The following is a 19,707-nucleotide window of genomic DNA, read 5'->3' on the forward strand; positions in this document are numbered from 1 at the left end:
CAATAGATAGGATAGGTATTTGTCAAATTTATTAGTATACATATTAAGATATTAAGAAGGAGAAGTAAATATCTACTTCTGACAAAGTAGGAATCACAACTTATGCTATAAATTGATAGGATCCTATTCTCAATTTTTGATCCATTTCAGCTACAGTATGAATACAACAAAAGAAAGACTACATTTTACTGAGAATCATGTTGGTGAAGAGTATGAAAGTTTAGTTAGCTATGAAAACTTAAGTTATGATTCGAGATTAAAATTTTCAAATTTTAAGAACAATCAAAGTTTCAATTTTTGCCATTGCTTTACATAGGGATAGGTGAGCTGAAAATTTTCACATTTCAACTTGTGATCAGCTGTTTTGAAACAAGATTTTATTTTTCATTATGCTTTTTGAATTTGGAATTTTTGCAGAGAAAAGAGAAGATAGAGGATGAGAGAAAGAGAATAGAGGGAGAAACAAAGGTAATGAGGGAGGAGTAGAGAGGGAGAGAAGGAAAAAAAAGGAAAGAAGGAAAGAGAGTAGGAGAGAGGGAAGAGGGAAAGATAAAGACATTGAAAAAGACAGGGAGAGAGAAGAAATGGTGAGGTGAGTAAAAGAAACGAAAAGAGAGTAAAAGAGAGGAGAGAGAATAGATGAGAGGGGAGGAGAGAAAAAAAGGAGCGGAGAGGATAGAAGAGAGAGGAAGAAGGAGAGGAGATAAGCGGAGAGAAGTGGAGAGGAAAGAAGAGGAAAAGAGATGATAGGAGGATTGATTCTATTGATTAATTTTTATAATAGGAGAAAGGTGATGGTAGGAGAGGGGTGGTGATGATAGGAGAGAAGGAGAAGGATTGAAAACTGTGTTACGTAGTTCAATAGTCACAGTTTTGTACGACCAGGGATGTCCTAGTAAGATGATAAATAAGACATAGAAAGTCCTTGATTTTTTCCAAACACAGATACAAGCAGCAAACTGAACAAACAAAAATAATTTCTTACAAAAATTTGACTCACATCTTCAGCACAGATGATTGCTTCCACAATTGCTGCTTCTTCAATCTGCTCTTGAGTTATTGGAGATGACTCGATGTCATCATGTGTCAAACATGAAATTGTGGTATCTAAAAAAATATATATAAAAACAAAGTAGATATTGATTAAACCTTAAATGAGAAGTAGTAGTAGGTACAGTGAACATAGTGTAGTTAATGTGGACGAAGCATTTTTGCACCTGAATTTTCCATTACTGCTTTTAAGTTTCAATCTACCTATTAAAATAGCCTCTCGCCTCTTTGCTCCTATTTTGATATTTCCAAGCCCCATTTTACCTAGCTTCCTTAGCTTTTTGCTATTGAGATTACTTGCTACGGCAATACTTTTAAATACTAATATTGCATGAAAAACGTCATTCATGATGCATGAGCTGCTGGAAGATAATAAAGATGTGTACCAAAATTATGTGATACAATTAAGACTTCACACACATGTGAATTCATTTTGGGGTTGTAGTTTGTCGACGTTGACTTTTAAGGCGCTAAACAATTTTAATAGGGAAAGATATTTATTTTGTCCTCCAAGTTATATAGTATTAACAGGAACTGACTACCATCCTGTTTGTTCTGAATTCAATTTCTGGCATGGACCATTTTTTTAAATTAATTTATTCCACTTTTTGCAAACAGATTTGATCTCATGAAAGAAGCACGCGCATTGGAAAATATATTTATATGGAATTGGAACCCACCTCTAAGTGGTGTAGGTGACCAATTGGGATCTGCATCCTCGTCATCAGCTGTTGTTTCAGCTTCCTAAGAAAAAGAATAACATTATATGAATTATAAGTTTCTCGATAGAGTAATAAGAACAATAATAGCCCAAGAGCCCATGAGCCCCAGACCTTCCTTATTTTATAAAAGCTGAAACTTTTTCTGTGCATGCCCCCTATACAGGTAAGAGTAACCAAAACAACGAGTATGAAATTTGGGTAGTGGTTGCTTTGGCAGTAAGGGGGTAGTGAAGGAGTGAAAAAAGGACATTACTTTCGTCATAGTATAAAGGCTGAATTTTACATATATTACTCGGGCTAACTCTAGAAATCTTGTTTTCCATTGCTAGACACTGATGACAGTTGCCACCCCCAGCAAGACACCCCCAATGTAATAAACTTTGAAGAATAATAATTATACTTTCATAATAGTATAAAAGATTTTCTTTATATAAATTGTGTTACTTGGGGACCAAAAAATTTTCTACCTCAATAGCCAGACAGTTTTAATGGTTTTTACATCTTGCCAGACACATTGAAAGTTAGGGGTGTCTGGCAGGGGGTAGCAACCGTCACAAGTGTCTGGCAATGGATGGCAATATTTCTAGAGTTACCCCGAGTAATATATATGAAATTCAGCTTTTATACTAAATCAAGAGTATAATTATAATTTTTTTAATTTTTGAAGTTAGGGGTGTCTGGCAGTGGGTAGCAACCGTCATAGGTGTCTGGCAATGGACGACAATATTTCTACAGTTACCCCGGGTAATATACATGAAATTCAGCTTTTATACTATAACAAAAGTATAGTTATAATTTTTTCAAGTTTTTAAGTTAGGGGTGTCTGGCAGGGGGTAGCAACCGTCATAGGTGTCTGGCAATGGATGACAATATTTCTGGAGTTACCCCGAGTAATATATATAAAATTCAGCTTTTCTACTATATCAAAAGTATAATTATAATTTTTTTGAGTTAGGGGTGTCTGGCAGGGGGTAGCAACCGTCATAGGTGTCTGGGAATGGATGACAATATTTCTAGAGTCACCCCGAGTAATATAAATGAAAATCATCTTTTATACTATCACAAAAGTAGACTGTAATTATAAATTTTTTTAAGTATTTAAGTTAGGGTTGTCTGGCAGGGGGTAGCAACCGTCACCAGTGTCTGTCAATGGATGACAATATTTCCCTAGTTTCCCCGAGTAATATATATGAAATTCAGTTTTTATACTATAACAAAAGTATATTTATATTTTTTTAAGTTCGGGGTGTCTGGCAGGGGGTAGCAACCGTCATAGGTATCTGGAAATGGAGTACAATATTTCTTGAGTTACCCCGAGTAATATATGTAAAATTCAGCCTTTATAATATGACGAAAGTACCTAATGTCCTTTTTTCACCCCTTCACTACCCCCTTACTACCCAAATTTCATACTCGCTGTTTTGGTTACTCTTACCTGTATAGGGGGCATGCACAGAAAAAGTTTCAGCTTTTATAAAATAAGGAAGGTCTGGGGCTCGTGGGATATTGCTCTATAATAATTGTAATCATACAAAAAATCGCTTACGGTTGGAAACATTAAAGGAAGACTAATTTATTTTTTTTAAGAATTTCTTTCATGCTTCAAGTTTTATAATATCATTGAAATTATTGATATAGGTTGCTCATTATTCTGGAGAAAAATTGAAAATTGTACCTAAAAAACATGAGATTTATGTAATAGGCCTACTGATATATGCGAGACTGCAAGATGGTGAACCAATACTTAAGCTACTACAAGAATAAACAACTCAAACAAATTGCGCCATTCAGATAATGGTAAAAAGGAGTTAAAATGACAAACATGGACTGAGAATTTTTTTATAGTGGTTGAAAATTGTCTCACTGTTTAAAATGAAAATGTCTACCACATTTTTACCCGTGGCGAAGCACGGGCGGGTCAGCTAGTGTTTCTATAATATTAAGAAAATTTATCTCAATCCACTCACCTCATCAATGTCTGGAGTTGCCGTTGCCAAATCTGAACAATCTCTTACTGAGTGCACAAGCAATTGGCTCCTGCCAACAAAAAACTGTCCGCACTTTTTGCACTCAAACATGGTAGGTCCTCGTAATGTGAACTGTACTCAGTAGCAGTTGAGTACTGAAACTACTGAGACTGACTGAGCTGGTGAGCTATGAGCATTTGTTCTGACGATATGGCACATCCCCACCCCGCCAACCAAGTACTGCCAGACTAAAAGGAATTCGCTAAGTAAACAAAACAAGAAGATCCAGGCGCCGTGCATCCAAACTCTATACCAATTTAATTCCGGTCTTCTTACTGTGCTGTTATAAACAATGACATTTTGCGTATGTAGATACCATGCATAGAAGACATAAACCAACATTGTCTTGCTCACTAGAATGAAAGCAAGCCAAACTTCAAATTCCAGCTCCACAATCAATAAGTTGATTGAACAACTATAAATAGAACAATTTGAAGGAAAATAAATATGAGGTCTTATTTTATGAAATTTGTTGGAAGATATTGAATTCGAAATATTAGAGATTACCAGTAAGCCTATAGATAATTCTTTTTTCTTCTAATATTGCTGGGAGAGTACAATTTCTAATAAAATGAATTGTCTACTATTATAATTATTGTTTTGTCTTATACTTTTAATTCCCAAGGGACTTATTCAAATTTATTTTATTTCTCTTTATGACAACATTCACACAGAATAATAACGACACATCCAAAAAATTGTTCAAACCAAAATAAATTAAAATAGCAAGTAACCAGTTACTAACTAACTAACTAAACAACCAGCTTCTATCGTAGTATGAACATCTGAAACTGAATAAATCATTGGAGGACAGCCATAGCATTTTCAATCTGCTAGAATATCTTGGAATTATTTTCTTGAATAATTTTAACGGTTTTCATTGTTCGGGCAACAGTGCTTTAACACAAATGCATTTTAACATCGCAATCACAATAGTGTTTGGAATTTTCATCTTTGCCGCCTATTATTTCATTGATTAACTTTATTTCAAGTTATTTCAATCAATCCTTCAGTTTATTGTCGTGATATGCACAAGAAAACACAGTGAACTAGAATAAAAACGTTGAATGCTACAAACTGTTACTATTATCATTTTATGATAAACTTACTCCTTACTCTCTCATCCTCTGTACATAAGAGCGTCATGAGATGCAGAAAATCATGTCTAATTTATGCAAAGTAGAACTTATTCTGAGTTCTTATTAGAGAGTGAGATAACAATAAAATTGCTGAAATAGAAAAGGGCTGGTCAAATTGCGAGGTAGAAGGTGAATGGAAACGAGTTTCAAACCAACTTGGAGATAGAAAAAGTCTAATGGTAAAAGACAGTACCTATAAGGTTCCTTGTGAGCATTATGCGTGATGAAAATTTTTTATAGCAGAGACTTAAAGAAAAAGCAGAATCACTTTATTTTTAAATAGATAAACTCATTACTCATGATCCCATGATTAAAGAATCAAAATTCCATTTGGAGAGTTCGATCTCACAAGGTGTCAAATTATCTATCGATAAACAGGAACTTCAATTATCAGAAGATACTTGAAGATTGTTGTATAAAGTAAGTTATTGGATTATTCAGCTTCAGTTATTTCATAATTACATAATGCACAGTTTAACCAACACCAATCAATTTATCAATCGTGATACAGAATTCTTCAACGTTTTTATTGTTACAGCATAAAGATTGCTTCCTGAAGAATGCATTTCAACACCAACGTTGAAACACTGGTTATAGTTGATCTTTAAAAAAAAACACCTATTATTTTATTGATAAAAAATAATTTCAAGTATCAACCTCTCATTTCATTGCATTTATTCAGTTCATAGTAAAGTAGTACAAGTAGTAGTAAAAATGATAAGTCGAATGTAGCCGGTATGTAGAATAAAGTAGAATGCTACACACACTGTTACTACACTCAAATAATCAATTAAAAGTCTTCAAGTTAGTCGTATCCCTAAACAAGAAAATATTCCAGAATCTACAAGAATATTATTGAAACATGAAGTGAATTGAATTATTAGAATATTCAAATTATTATACATAATAATTATTATACATAATTATTATACATTATAATAATACAAAATAGTATGTCAATGTCAAGAATATTTGTTTATAATGGAAGTGTTAATAATTACAGAAGAACTGTTCCTATAAAAACATATCTCATGAATATAATATATATATATGAAGAAACTCGTCAGAAAGACAATCCCAAGTTCAGAAATGTTAAAATATCATCAAATAATCAGTTTTTGACAAAATAAAATGAGAAGTCAAAATTGTTTTTACGTCTAGGTATGTAATGAGAAATTTCTCGTACATTCATCGTTTACTGGCATAAAAATCGAAAAATCCGAATAACATTTTAATTTTGCTCAGATGGATTTGAAAATATAGGGGAACAACACTAGTGTGAAGAGAAACATTCCTTATTATAGTTAGTTAGTTTGTACAATTTTTCCGTGCCTCCTCTCCCTTCTAAGCAGAGAAAACATACAGACGTTGTGATACTGGCCACAAGTTTTTAAATCTCGCGCCAACGGAGTGGCCGACGCCAAAGAACTGGATTGGATTACGTTGTGCGCCTAGCCTGTTTATTGGACAGCAAATTGCCGTCTGTTTCTTAATTTATTATTCTGGGAATATTCAATCAATTGATTTCTTCTAGTCATAAACTCCAGTATCTTGAAAATGTATGAGCACGTTTATTGCACACAATAATGATTATTATCTGCTTAACATCAAAGATCCCCTCAAGAATGTCCCCTATTAGTGGTCTTTGCCTTACGAAAATCTTCTATTTATTATTTTTTATCCTTCTCTTATTCTTCCTATTCTTCTCCTCTTATTCTTTTCCTCCTCTCTCCTCCTCCTCCTCCTCCTCCTCCTCCTCCTCCTCCTCCCATCCTCCTTTCTAACCCTCTCACATCCTCCTCTTATTCTTCCTTCTCCCCTCCACCTCCTTTCCTCTTCTTCCTCCTCCTCATCACCCTTTCTGTCCTCCTCACATCCTCCTCCTCTTATTCTTTCTCCTCCTCCTCTTATTCATCCTCCACCTCCTCCTTCTCTTCTTTTTGTCCTCCTCACCCCTCTTCTTATTCTTCATACTTCTTCTACTCCTTCTCCAGTTACTGTCACTCCTCCTCTCTCATCCTTCCTACTACCCCTCCACCACTTCTTATTTTTTATCTTCTTCACATCCTCCTCCTCTTATTCTCTTATTCTTCCTCCTCCACTTATTCTTCCTCCTCCTCTTATTCATCATCCACCTCCCCCTCATCTTTATTTTTGTCCTCCTGCTCCTCCCCCTCCTCTTCATCTTGTTGCTCCTCTTCCTCATCATCATTACTCCTTCTCCTCCTCCTCCTTTGGAAAGTACTACTCCGCCTCCACATATATCTTGCTGCTTATCGTCATCATCATTGTTTCCTCCTTCTTCTTCTCCTCCTCCTCCTCCTCCTCCTCCTCCTCATCTTCTTGCTCCTCCTCATCATCATAATTATCTCCTCCTGCTCCTCCTCCTCCTCTTCATATTGTTGCTCCTCCTCATCATCATCATTATCTCCTTCTACTCCTCCTCCCCCTCTTCATCGTGTTGCTCCTCCTCCTCATCATCATTATCTCCTCCTCCTCCTCCTTTTGATACTACAAGTCCGCCTCCACATATTTCTTGCTGCTCCTCCTCATCATTATCATTGTCTCTTCATCCTCCTCCTCCTCCTCCTACTCATATTCTTGCTCCTCATCGTCATCATAATTATCTCCTCCTCCTTCTCCTCCTCCTCCTTCTCCACCTCCTCCTCCTCCTCATCCTTCTCCTGCTATCACCTCCTCTTTATCTAATCTAATCCCCCTCTTGATACTTAGCAATTCCTGCGGCCGAATAGTCATATTCATATAAATCGAATAAAATACATGTTCAATTCGGACGCCGTCCGAATTGACACGAAACAGTCCACATTGTCATGTTCATATATAAAAACAGTCCATATTGTCACGAACACAAACGATAATATATAATATATATATATATATATAGTGAGGTCACGTATAATGCAGGTGGATGCGTTCTCTGTATTATTAATTTTTCTACACTGAATATATATAGTGAGGTCCACGTTATATGGCAGTGGATAAAGATAGAAGAATAGCGATGCCGATTCTCTGTATTAATATTATATTTCTACACTGTCAAATAGAATAAGAATAAGAATATTTATTTGCCATTAAATACAACACTGTACAATGGGCATGGTCATTTAGTTTGGAAAAGAACAAAAATACATATATACACATATAATCTATGCTGGTCATTGATTGTCATAGGCATGTCAGTGTAGTTCATTATTCATTCAATTCATAAAATGCTTTTTGTTTCAGCCACTTGCATACTGCCTTATATCTTGGTTCCGGTAGTTGTCTAATTCTCTGGGGCATCTTATTGAAGATTCGGAACTGCTGGAAGTTGTGACTCATGAATGTCTTGTTGAGCAAAATCATGAAGGTCTTGTCAAAACATAATGGCATCGTTGTGGACCTAGAAAAGGATAGTACCACCGGCTTTGTCGAATGATAGACAAGGATAGCAAAACCAAGTTGATCAAATACTGTCATTATAACGTGGACCTCACTATAGTGATATCAGAGTATGGAGAATAGTTATTTGTGCAACTAGTGCGCAAAGTGACAGTTTGCTGCACCGAAAGAACGTTTACGCCCGAGCCGTAGGCGAGGGCGGAATGGTTTCTTGAGTGCAGCAGAGGAACTTTGCGCACGTATTTCACATTAAGTTTTTCCTACAGTTACCATTGAATATGAAAAGTAGGTAATTATGGGTAAAATTGCCTGAAATGCATCAAATTTTTTCTGTGTAATTTTATTATTGATAAAAACCTTAATCCTAAAATCCTAAAGTCCTCGTTGTGCTTGGTTGCACCTCTGCTCACTATAGCAGCCACAGCAGTCACTGTTACCAACTTCATTTTGATTTTGCTGCACTGTTGCTCCATATAACCTACTAAGTATTTTGCGTTGCCATGTTGCAAATCTGGAGTGCAGAAAAATTTTTCCCGCACTAGAGCGGAAAAGTGATTCTTTGCGTTCTGTAATCAGTGCAGCAATGGCCACTTTTCAACGTAACTGTAGGAAAAAAGAATATTCCTGCCAAATCTCATCGAATTCTAGCAACGCGTTGGCCGTAATCGTGTTACATACAGACAGACAAAAGCAAATCGACTTGAAACATACACCTCACTACGTTCGGTCAATAGATTCTTATCTATTCTAAGTGAAAATCACTTGTATTATTTTGTTACCTTTGATTAGACTGTCTCGGAAAGGAGATTCAATGAGATAATCACCCCCTACAGGTCCAGGCAACAAGAATGGATACCCAATAATACCATAAGTCAGCACTGTCGGAATTATCACCTGCAATTAACAAAAAGAATCTTCCATTCACAACGCATTGGGAAACTGTCCAGTTTTATACTCTCACAGTTTACACTCTCATAGTTTGAAGAGACAATCGTCCTATATCTTAAATATTATGTTATATTCAATCTTCTTATATTATATTACTACCCGTCAGGCTCGCTTCGCTCGCATATCCGTCTGGCAAGGGGCTCCGCCCCTGGACCCCCGACTGGATCGTCCAAGATGGGATCAGCTCGCTCCGCTCGCCTGCAGTTTTCATTTGAGCATTTTTATCATATATGTTAGGACGATCCAGTCGGGGGTCCAGACTAAACGTCTGGCTAAACGGATATGGCGAGCGAAGCGAGCCTGATGGCCAATGATATGAGCCTGATGGATAGTAATATGATATTCCCAGAATTGAAGTAGCAGTGTAGATGCCCATTTATGTAGATGCATAACAATATATTATTATCTATAGTTATTATATTACAAATTGCTTTTTCATATCATATACAGTTCAATAATTATTTTCTTGTCTATATTATGTAAATTCATCTATAATTTTGCTGTATTGTAAGCTATTGTATATAAGTGTATAAGCCAGTATATATTGTAATCTACATAAATAAAGTACTCAATCAATCACTTTCAAATTTTGTTGGATGAAATTTCACAGACTCCTACCTTAACTTAACGTAGCCTAACCTTAACCTGAACCTTAGAAAAACGATAGCGTAAGTAGATATCCCATGGTATAGGGCGTTCATGTCGCAACTTTTACTGTTATCCCAAGCCGATAGTTCACTACTTCTTTCCTATGCAGCTGTGTGATGCTGGTAGTCTCTCAAATTGTGCTGTTCATACACTATCACCCCAACCAAAACAGTAAAAATTGACAATAATCGACAGTAATCGGCTTGAGATAACAGTAAAAGTTGCGACATAACGCCCTATACCATGGCATATCTACTTACGCTATTGTTTCTCTATGCTCCTACCTTAACTTAACGTAGCCTAACCTTAACCTGAACTTATCTATCCTAACCTAACCTGCAAAGACTCCCAGGTAGATGGCAACGAGGGCAGGCTGACAAAGACGGGTGCGGGGGGCGAGCCACTGCCCCCGACACCCCCAGCACACTGAGTTGCCCACTCAAGATGGCCGCCGTCAACAGCTGCTTGTAGTGGTCAGGGTGGTCAGGTTGCGCTCCATCCGGTAGTACTGCGGCATGTCGTGTGCTGTGCCTACAACCCAACACACCAACCAATTTATTACATTTGATTAATTGATTAATCCTATTATACTAGAAGTTCTGTGAACAGTAGACCTCACGCAGTATTCTCATCCACAAGTACCTGATTGAAACTATAGACCTTATGGAATACAGCAATAGACTGGCTTCTCCACACATCCGTGTAATCACTTGTCAGCTGATTATGATGAATAATTCTATAGTTTGATTTTTACTCTAATATGGCGTATGAAGGAGGCTCCTTTTTCCTTTTATACTAGTAGTTCTGTGAACAGTAGACCTCACGCAGTATTCTCAACCACAAGTACCTGATTGAAACTATAGAACTTATGGAAATACAACTATAGACTGGCTTCTCCACACATCTGTGTAATCACTTGTCAGCTGATTTATGATGAATAATATTTTATAGTCTGATTTTTACTCTGATATTGGCATATGAAGGAGGTCCTTTTTCCTTTTATACTAGTAGTTCTGTGAACGTGAACAGTAGACCTCGCGCAGTATTCTCATCCACAAGTACCTGATTGAAACTATAGACCTTATGGAAATACAGCAATAGACTGGCTTCTCCACACATCTGTGTAATCACTTGTCAGCTGATTTATGATGAATAATTCTATAGTCTGATTTTTATTCTAATATTGGCGTATGAAGGAGGCTACTTTTTCCTTTTATACTAGTAGTTCTGTGAACAGTAGACCTCACGCAGTATTCTCATCCACAAGTACCTGATTGAAACTATAGACCTTATGGAAATACAGCAATAGACTGGCTTCTCCACACATCTGTGTAATCACTTGTCAGCTGATTTATGATGAATAATTCTATAGTCTGATTTTTACTCTAATATTGGCGTATGAAGGAGGCTCCTTTTTCCTTTTATACTAGTAGTTCTGTGAACAGTAGACCTCGCGCAGTATTCTCATCCACAAGTACCTGATTGAAACTATAGACCTTATGGAAATACAGCAATAGACTAGCTTCTCCACACATCTGTGTAATCACTTGTCAGCTGATTTATGATGAATAATTCTATAGTCTGATTTTTACTCTAATATTGGCGTATGAAGGAGGCTCCTTTTCCCTCTATATTATCCTTGAAATGCAAAATTTCCAAAAACCTTGTATATACGTCGACGCGCAATTAAAAAAGGAACATACCTGTCAAATTTCATGATAATCTATTACCACGTTTCGCCGTAAATGCACAACATATAAACATTTAAACATAAGAGAAATGCCAAACCGTCGACTTGAATCTTAGACCTCACCTCGCTCGGTCAATTAAGCGAGCAATTTCTGTATATATGTTTATATTTTCATCCTATACTATTAAACGAGCAACTTCTGTTTATATGTTTAGATGTTTGGATGTTCAGATGATTATTCAAAAAACAAAGTGATGTCTAAGATTCAAGTCGACGTTTTGGCATTACTCTTAATGTTTAAATGTTTATATGTTTAAATGTTGCGCATTTACGGCGAAACGCGGTAATAGATTTCCATGAAATTTGACAGGTATGTTCCTTCTAAATACGCGTGCACGTATATACAAAGTTTTTGGAAATGTTGCACCTCAAGGATAATATAAAAGGAAAAAGGAGCCTCCTTCATACACCAATATTAAAGTAAAAATCAGACTATAGAATTATTCATCATAAATCAGCTGACAAGTGATTACACAGATGTGTGGAGAAGCCAGTCTATTACTGTATTTGTATAAGGTACTTGTGGATGTATTTCAATCAGGTACTTGTGGATGAGAATACTGCGAGAGGTCTACTGTTCACAGAACTTCTAGTATATTAAGCGAGCAATTTCTGTATTTGTTTATATTTTATCCTATACTATTAAACGAGCAACTTCTGGTTATATGTTTGATGTTTGGATGTTTAGATGTTATTGACCGAACGAAGTGAGGTCTAAGATTCAAGTCGATGGTTTGGCATTTCTCTGATGCCCGGTTTCACCAACCTCGATCAAATATAGTCTAGCCATGGTCATTAGACCATAGTCAAAATTTGATCACTCGTTCAAACATACAACTGTTCCACCAACCTCGGATTGATCAAAACTCCGTCGGTCAAATCTGAACATGGTCAACTCTTGTAGCTGTATTTTTCTAAAGTTGGTCAACATGTTTGCTGGCTTGCTATTGGCTACATCTGATTTTTATGGATAGAATTACCAGGGGCGAAGCGTGACTTTTTGGTCAGTCATCTCAGGAACATTCAGTTGAAAGTTTGAATGAAAGCTGCACCCCTCCCCTACTTTAAAGATAATGTTCCATTTTGGACGATTATTTATCGAGAAAGAGTACATCTAGTATAAGATAAGCTTAGTATTAAGAATCCTTGAGTTGAAAACTATAGAGCTTTGCTAAATCTCAAGCTCAGAAACTGGCCCTCAAATTAATTTAAAAATTGAATTATCTCTACTCTATGGTGCTTCTGGAAGACCTTGTGTATCTTCTCGGATGCAACACATTGTTTTCGAGAAGATACAAAAGAGCATCTGTTGCTTATGGAAGGATACATTAGAGCGCCTTGTGTATCTTTTCGGATGCAACACGTTGCTTCTGAGAAGACCTTGTGTATCTTCTCGGATGCAACATGTTGCTTCTGAAAAGACCTAGTGTATCTTCGGGATGCAACACATTGTTTTCGAGAAGATACAAAAGAGCATCTGCTGCTTATGGAAGGACACATTAAAGCTCCTTGGTATCTTTTTTCGGATGCAACACGTTGCTTGTGAGAAGACAATTGGCCTTATGAATAAAGTTGAGCATTTGCTTATACTTCTAAAATATGGAGCATTTGCTTCATTTTCTATGAATAAACGTGAACAAAACCTTTTGCTCATGAGCATTGCTCTGGTTTTATTCATATGGGCCCTTGTTTTTGAGAAGATTCAAAAGAGCATCTGTTGCTTTTGGAAAGATACATTGAAGTTCATTGGGTATCTTATCGGATGCAACACGTTGTTTTTGAGAAGATTCAAATAAGCATCTGTTGCTTATGGAAGATACATTGATGCTCCTTGTGTATCTCTTGGGATGCAACACGTTGCTTCTGAAAAGACCTTGTGTATCTTCTCGGATGCAACACATTGTTTTCGAGAAGATACAAAAGAGCATCTGCTGCTTATGGAAGACACATTAAAGCTCCTTGTGTATCTTTTCGGATGCAACACGTTGCTTCTGAGAAGACCTTGTGTATCTTCTCGGATGCAACATGTTGCTTCTGAGAAGACCTTGTGTATCTTCTCGAATGCGTCACTTGTTTTCGAGAAGATACAAAAGAGCATCTGTTGCTTATGGAAGGATACATTAGAGCTCCTTGTGTATCTTTTCGGATGCAACACGTTGCTTCTGAGAAGACCTTGTGTATCTTCTCGGATGCAACATGTTGCTTCTGAAAAGACCTAGTGTATCTTCTCGGATGCAACACATTGTTTTCGAGAAGATACAAAAGAGCATCTGCTGCTTATGGAAGGACCATTAAAGCTCTTGTGTATCTTTTCGGATGCAACACGTTGCTTGTGAGAAGACAATTGGCCTTATGAATAAAGTTGAGCATTTGCTTATACTTCTAAAATATGGAGCATTGCTTCATTTTCTATGAATAAACGTGAACAAAACCTTTTGCTCATGAGCATTGCTCTGGTTTTATTCATATGGGCCCTTGTTTTTGAGAAGATACAAAAGAGCATCTGTTGCTTATGGAAAGATACATTGATGCTCCTTGTGTATCTATTCGGATGCAACACGTTGTTTTTGAGAAGGTTCAAATAAGCATCTGTTGCTTATGGAAAGATACATTGATGCTCCTTGTGTATCTCTTTGGATGCAACACGTTGCTTCTGAAAAGACCTTGTGTATCTTCTCGGATGCAACACATTGTTTTCGAGAAGATACAAAAGAGCATCTGCTGCTTATGGAAGGACACATTAAAGCTCCTTGTGTATCTTTTCGGATGCAACACGTTGCTTCTGAGAAGAACTTGTGTATCTCTCGGATGCAACATGTTGCTTCTGAGAAGACCTTGTGTATCTTCTCGAAGGCGTCACATTGTTTTCGAGAAGATACAAAAGAGAATCTGCTGCTTATGGAGGACAATTAAAGCTCCTTGTGTATCTTTTCGGATGCAACACGTTGCTCTGAGAAGACCTTGTGTATCTTCTCGGATGCAACATGTTGCTTCTGAGAAGACCTTGGTATCTTCTCGAATGCGTCACATTGTTTTCGAGAAGATACAAAAGCATCTGCTGCTTATGGAAGGACACATTAAAGCTCCTTGTGTATCTTTTCGGATGCAACATGTTGCTTCTGAGAGGACAATGGGCCTTATGAATAAAGTTGTGCATTTGCTTATGCTTCTAAAAATGGAGCATTTGCTTCATTTTCTATGAATAAACGTGAACAAAACCCTTTGCTCATGAGCATTTGCTCTGGTTTTATTCATATGGGCCTTGTTTTGGAGAAGATACAAAAGAGCATCTGTTGCTTATGGAAAGATACATTGATGATCCTTGTGTATCTTTTCGAATGCAACCTATTGTTATTGAGAAGATACAAGGAGCATCTGGCTTATGGAAAGATACATTGATGCTCCTTGTGTATCTTTTCGGATGCAACCCATTGTTATTGAGAAGATACAAGGAGCATCTGTTGCTTATGGAAGATACATTGATGCTCCTTGTGTATCTTTTCGGATGCAACACATTGTTTTTGAGAAGATACAAAAGAGCATCTGTTGCTTATGGAAAGATACATTGATGCTCCTTGTGTTCTTTTCGGATGCAACACACGTTGTTTTTGAGAAATACAATTCTATGGTGGAGATCACTGACCCAGATCGAGGTTAGAAGGAGTCGATGTGATAGTTTTGCCTGAGTTGGTTGAGCTTGTCGAGCAGCCAGGGAGTGCTCTGGTTGTTGGTGATGTCCAACATCCCCGCACTGGCCACCGACTTGTAGCTGGTCAACGCCGGCACCCGCCTGTGCTTACGACCTCGTTCTGTCACCTACAATTTGGTAGAGAGTTAGTGGGGAGGATATTTTTAATATTATTTTCCGAAGAATGGACATTGAATGTCCAAAGCTCCGCCAATTTATGTACATGCATCACAATATAATTATTATCTATAGTTATTATATTACAAATTGCTTTTTCATATCATATACAGTTCAATAATTATTTTCTTAGTCTATATTATGTAAATTAATCTATAATTTTGCTGTATTGTAAGCTATTGTATATAGTGTATAAAGCCAGTCTATTGTAATCTACATAAATAAGTACTCAATCAATCAATCAATACAATCACAATAACACTACAATATATATTATCAATATAAATATTCGGACAGTCAATATCATAATATATCTGGTAGTATGATTGACAAATACTTGAAGTGGAACTCCCACATAAGCTTTATTTGTAAAAAACTTGAATATATTTCCTATAAATTATATAAAATATATAAAATCTTAAATTAGAGAGTACCTTCAAATGATATATTTTGCAGAAATAGAAAGAAAATAAAAATCTCAGTACCCTTTATGAATTATTAATCACAAATGTTTCGGACATTGATGCCATTTTCAAGTGATATGGAGTAAATAAATAAATACTGCTGGAAGATTCTTATTTTGATCATATTAGTGTATTCATATGATTTTATGAACTAGAACGATAAATAATGTGGATCTAATTCGCATGATTCTATCAAAAATGGGCTTATGGTGTCTAATTGGATTAAGTTTATTATTTTATCTCTGTTTAATTTTGTAGCTTTATAATATGAAATTCTTCTTTAACATTCAGTTTCACTTTTATTACTATAATTTAGTATTTCATATTGGAATTATATCTGTAAAATTATGGCCTGAATCTATCAAGTGTTCAGCAAATGCCGACTTTTGTGTATAATTTTTAGATTTATGGCTGGATATGTTCTTTAAACCTAATATGGAAATTTCTACCCGTTTGTCTGATATAGAATTTGTCGCAATCACTACATTTAAGTTCATAGATTCCAGATTTTTTAAACTAATCTTGCTGTACATTTAAATTTGATTTCTTTTTTATCAGTTCGAATGCATTATTTGTGTCCTATAACCTAAAATGAATTTATTCTTTGTAAAGGTTTTTCTTATAGCTTTATTAAATATTGTGTTATATGGAACACAAAAAATATATTCTTTATTTTCTACATTTCTTGATTGTTTTGAGTTCTATTCTGTATTACTTTTTCTTTTTGTTTGTAAATCATTCTATCAATGTTTTGGTATTATATCCATTTGTTATTGCCATATATTTTATTTTCTTCTCTTTTCTGTATTATCTTTTGACTGTTAATAATTCATAAAGAGTACTGAGATTTTTATTTTTCTTTTAATTTCTATAAAAAGTAGCTCTATACAGAAAAATGTTAGTAGACAGTTGCCCATAATACTACCCGTTCAAAAACATCGAACATCTTGAAAATGTATCTTTCCATCAGCGTTGTAAACAGTTGCAGCCAGACCTGATAACAGCGCTCACACTCACATTCCGGGACGACACGTCACGGTACGATAGGACAGAAAGCTCTATGTTTATTTAGGATTTTTTCTACACATTTCAAATTGATAAAAGCGAAATGGCACTCACTGACTGACTGACTGACTCACTCGCAGAACTAAAAATCTACTGAACCAAAAACGTTCAAATTTGGTAGGTATATTCAGTTGGCCCTTTAGAAGCGTACTAAGAACGGATTTGGGAAAGGTACGCCCAAAATCTGCGTTTTTCCAGCGTTTTTTAGCGTTTTCTCAGCTTTATTGAGAACTAATGACCAGAAAATGTTCAAATTTAGTACAGAAGCTCAACTGGGGTGTAATTGACCGAGCGAAGTGAGGTCTAAGATTCGAGTCGATGGTTTGGCATTTCTCTTGATGTTTAAATGTTTGAATGTTTAAATGTTTATATGTTGCGCATTTACGGCGAAACGCGGTAATAGATTTTCTTGAAATTTGACAGGTATGTTCCTTTTTTAATTGCACGTCGACGTATATACAACGTTTTTGGAAATTTTCATTTCAAGGATTATATAAAAGGAAAAAGGAGCCTCCTTTATACGCCAACATTAGAGTAAAAATCAGACTATAGAATTATTCATCATAATCAGCTGACAAGTGATTACACAGATGGTTGGAGAAGCCAGTCTATTGCCGTATTTCCATAAGGTCTATAGTTTCAATCAGGTACTTGTGGATGGGAAGACTGCGTGAGGTCTACTGTTCACAGAACTACTAGTTTAGAATGATCATCATGTCATGTCAACAAATCAGATTATTTTGATAAAGTCGATTAAAATTTCTCGCTTTCTAGGAGCTCTGGCGAAGCTCCTAAATTTTTTACAGATATGGGACTTGTGACAGTTGATAGAGCTTATCGAGACTATTTCAGGTATAACTTTAATCAAAATCGTTGGAGCCGTTTCCGAGAAAATCGCAAAAAACCCGGTTTTTGACCACTTTTTTGCCATTTTAGCCGCCATCTTGAATCGCATTTGATCGAAATTGTTCGTGTCGGATCCTTATATTGTAAGGACCTTACGTTCCAAATCGTTTCAAACGTTTCAAGTCATTCTGTTAATTGGAGATGAGATATCGTGTACACAGACGCACATACATTCATACACACACACACACACACACACACACACACACACACACACCACACACACACACACACACCACACACACATACAGACCAATACCCAAAAACCACTTTTTTTGACTCAGGGGACCTTGAAACGTAAAGAAATTTAGAATTGGGTACCTTAATTTATTTCGGAAAGCAATACTAGTAAATCAGCTGTCTAGTGGACTATAATACTACCCGTTCAAAAACATCGAACATCTTGAAAATGTAATATCTTTCCATCAACGTTAGTAGACAGTTGACTATAATACTACCGTTCAAAAACATCGAAAATCTTGAACGTTGTAGACAGTTGCAGCCAGACCTGATAACAGCGCTCACACTCACAAAAAATCAGACTATAGAATTATTCATCATAAATCAGCTGACAAGTGATTACACAGATGTGTGGAGAAGCCAGTCTATTGCTGTATTTGTATAAGGTCAATAGTTTCAGTGGATCAGATACTGCGTGAGGTCTACTGTTCACAGAACTACTAGTATATATTTACCAGAAGACCCTGGCGCACTGCTGGGGCGAAATTGATGGATTCGGTCGATATGTAGGGCTGGATGGATAGTGCGATACGGAATCCTCTACGATGAAAGATGTCAATAGTTTTCTCCATGGTGGGGAATCGTTCTTCGTCAACTGTGAAATCACCAACCTCGGTTTGCCAAAACTCGTTCAGTAACACATGACCTGAGGACACAAATCGATAATAATAAAGAAAAGAACTGGTTCATACACGAACGGGATAGGAAATTAATGAATGACGCATCATGTGCGTCTGTGTACACGATATCTCATCTCCTAATTAACGGAATAACTTGAAATTTGGAACTTAAGGTCCTTACAATATAAGGATCCGACACGAACAATTTCGATCAATGCGATTCAAGATGGCGGCTAAAATGGCGAAAATGTTGTCAAAACAGGTTTTTAGCGATTTCCTCGAAAACGGCTACAACGATTTTGATCAATTTATACCTAAAATAGTCATTGATAAGCTCTATCAACTGCCACAAGTCTCATATCAAAAAAATCAAGGAGCTCTGCCCCATCTATGCAAAGTTCGATTCTAGTTTCCCATTATCAGGCTTCAAAACACATTTAAACAATAAAATTTAAGTGGAAAAGATTGAGCATGAGAATCTCTACAATTAATTTCAGTAACATTTTCACCTAAAATTGAAAATAAGCTTGAAATTCGAGAAAATGTTATTATTTCAATTGCAAACTGTTGGCAACTGTTGATTCTATTGAATCATTCACTATGAAGAGATAGCAGACTTCGTGTGTCTTCTGCGTTATTGTCCTGTCACCAGCTGGCGTATTTCTTTGATAATAGTAGACTGTGATGCGCGTGATCACTAGAGTCAGATAATCAATTTTCATAACTGCAAGGAAGTTCTGTGAGTGCGCCACACCAGATTTTCATTTACGTTCAGTAAAAAACCTGATCACAGATTAGTGATCACAGATGTACCACAGAATGGAAGGTCGGCTAGTATCCTGACACCATAATCCGCCATCT

The 19,707-nt window shown here is 36.3% G+C and overlaps 2 protein-coding genes across 2 annotated transcripts in view; both read right to left on the bottom strand.

Annotated features, from left to right (window-relative positions):
* Positions 1–833: 833 nt before the first annotated feature.
* Positions 834–4,331, bottom strand: LOC120353177. Its single transcript, XM_039435987.1, has 3 exons — positions 3,740–4,331; positions 1,731–1,794; positions 834–1,107 (listed from the first exon to the last, which is right to left on the bottom strand). Exons 1-3 carry the CDS (start codon positions 3,848–3,850, stop codon positions 893–895), a joined length of 390 nt encoding a protein of 129 aa, XP_039291921.1. The 5' UTR covers positions 3,851–4,331; the 3' UTR covers positions 834–892.
* A 3,891-nt stretch (positions 4,332–8,222) lies between these two features.
* LOC111063663 (myogenesis-regulating glycosidase) overlaps positions 8,223–19,707 on the bottom strand; it is a 42,562-nt gene continuing 31,077 nt past the window's right edge. Inside the window, 7 exon segments of the mRNA XM_039435355.1 lie at positions 8,223–8,341; positions 9,120–9,234; positions 10,273–10,325; positions 10,328–10,417; positions 10,420–10,478; positions 15,342–15,502; positions 18,682–18,887. Of these exon segments, the coding sequence (XP_039291289.1) occupies positions 8,301–8,341; positions 9,120–9,234; positions 10,273–10,325; positions 10,328–10,417; positions 10,420–10,478; positions 15,342–15,502; positions 18,682–18,887 (725 nt within the window). The 3' untranslated portion in view covers positions 8,223–8,300.

The sequence above is a fragment of the Nilaparvata lugens genome, chromosome 9, assembly GCF_014356525.2.
Source record: "Nilaparvata lugens isolate BPH chromosome 9, ASM1435652v1, whole genome shotgun sequence".
NCBI classification, from domain to species: Eukaryota; Metazoa; Arthropoda; class Insecta; order Hemiptera; family Delphacidae; genus Nilaparvata; species Nilaparvata lugens.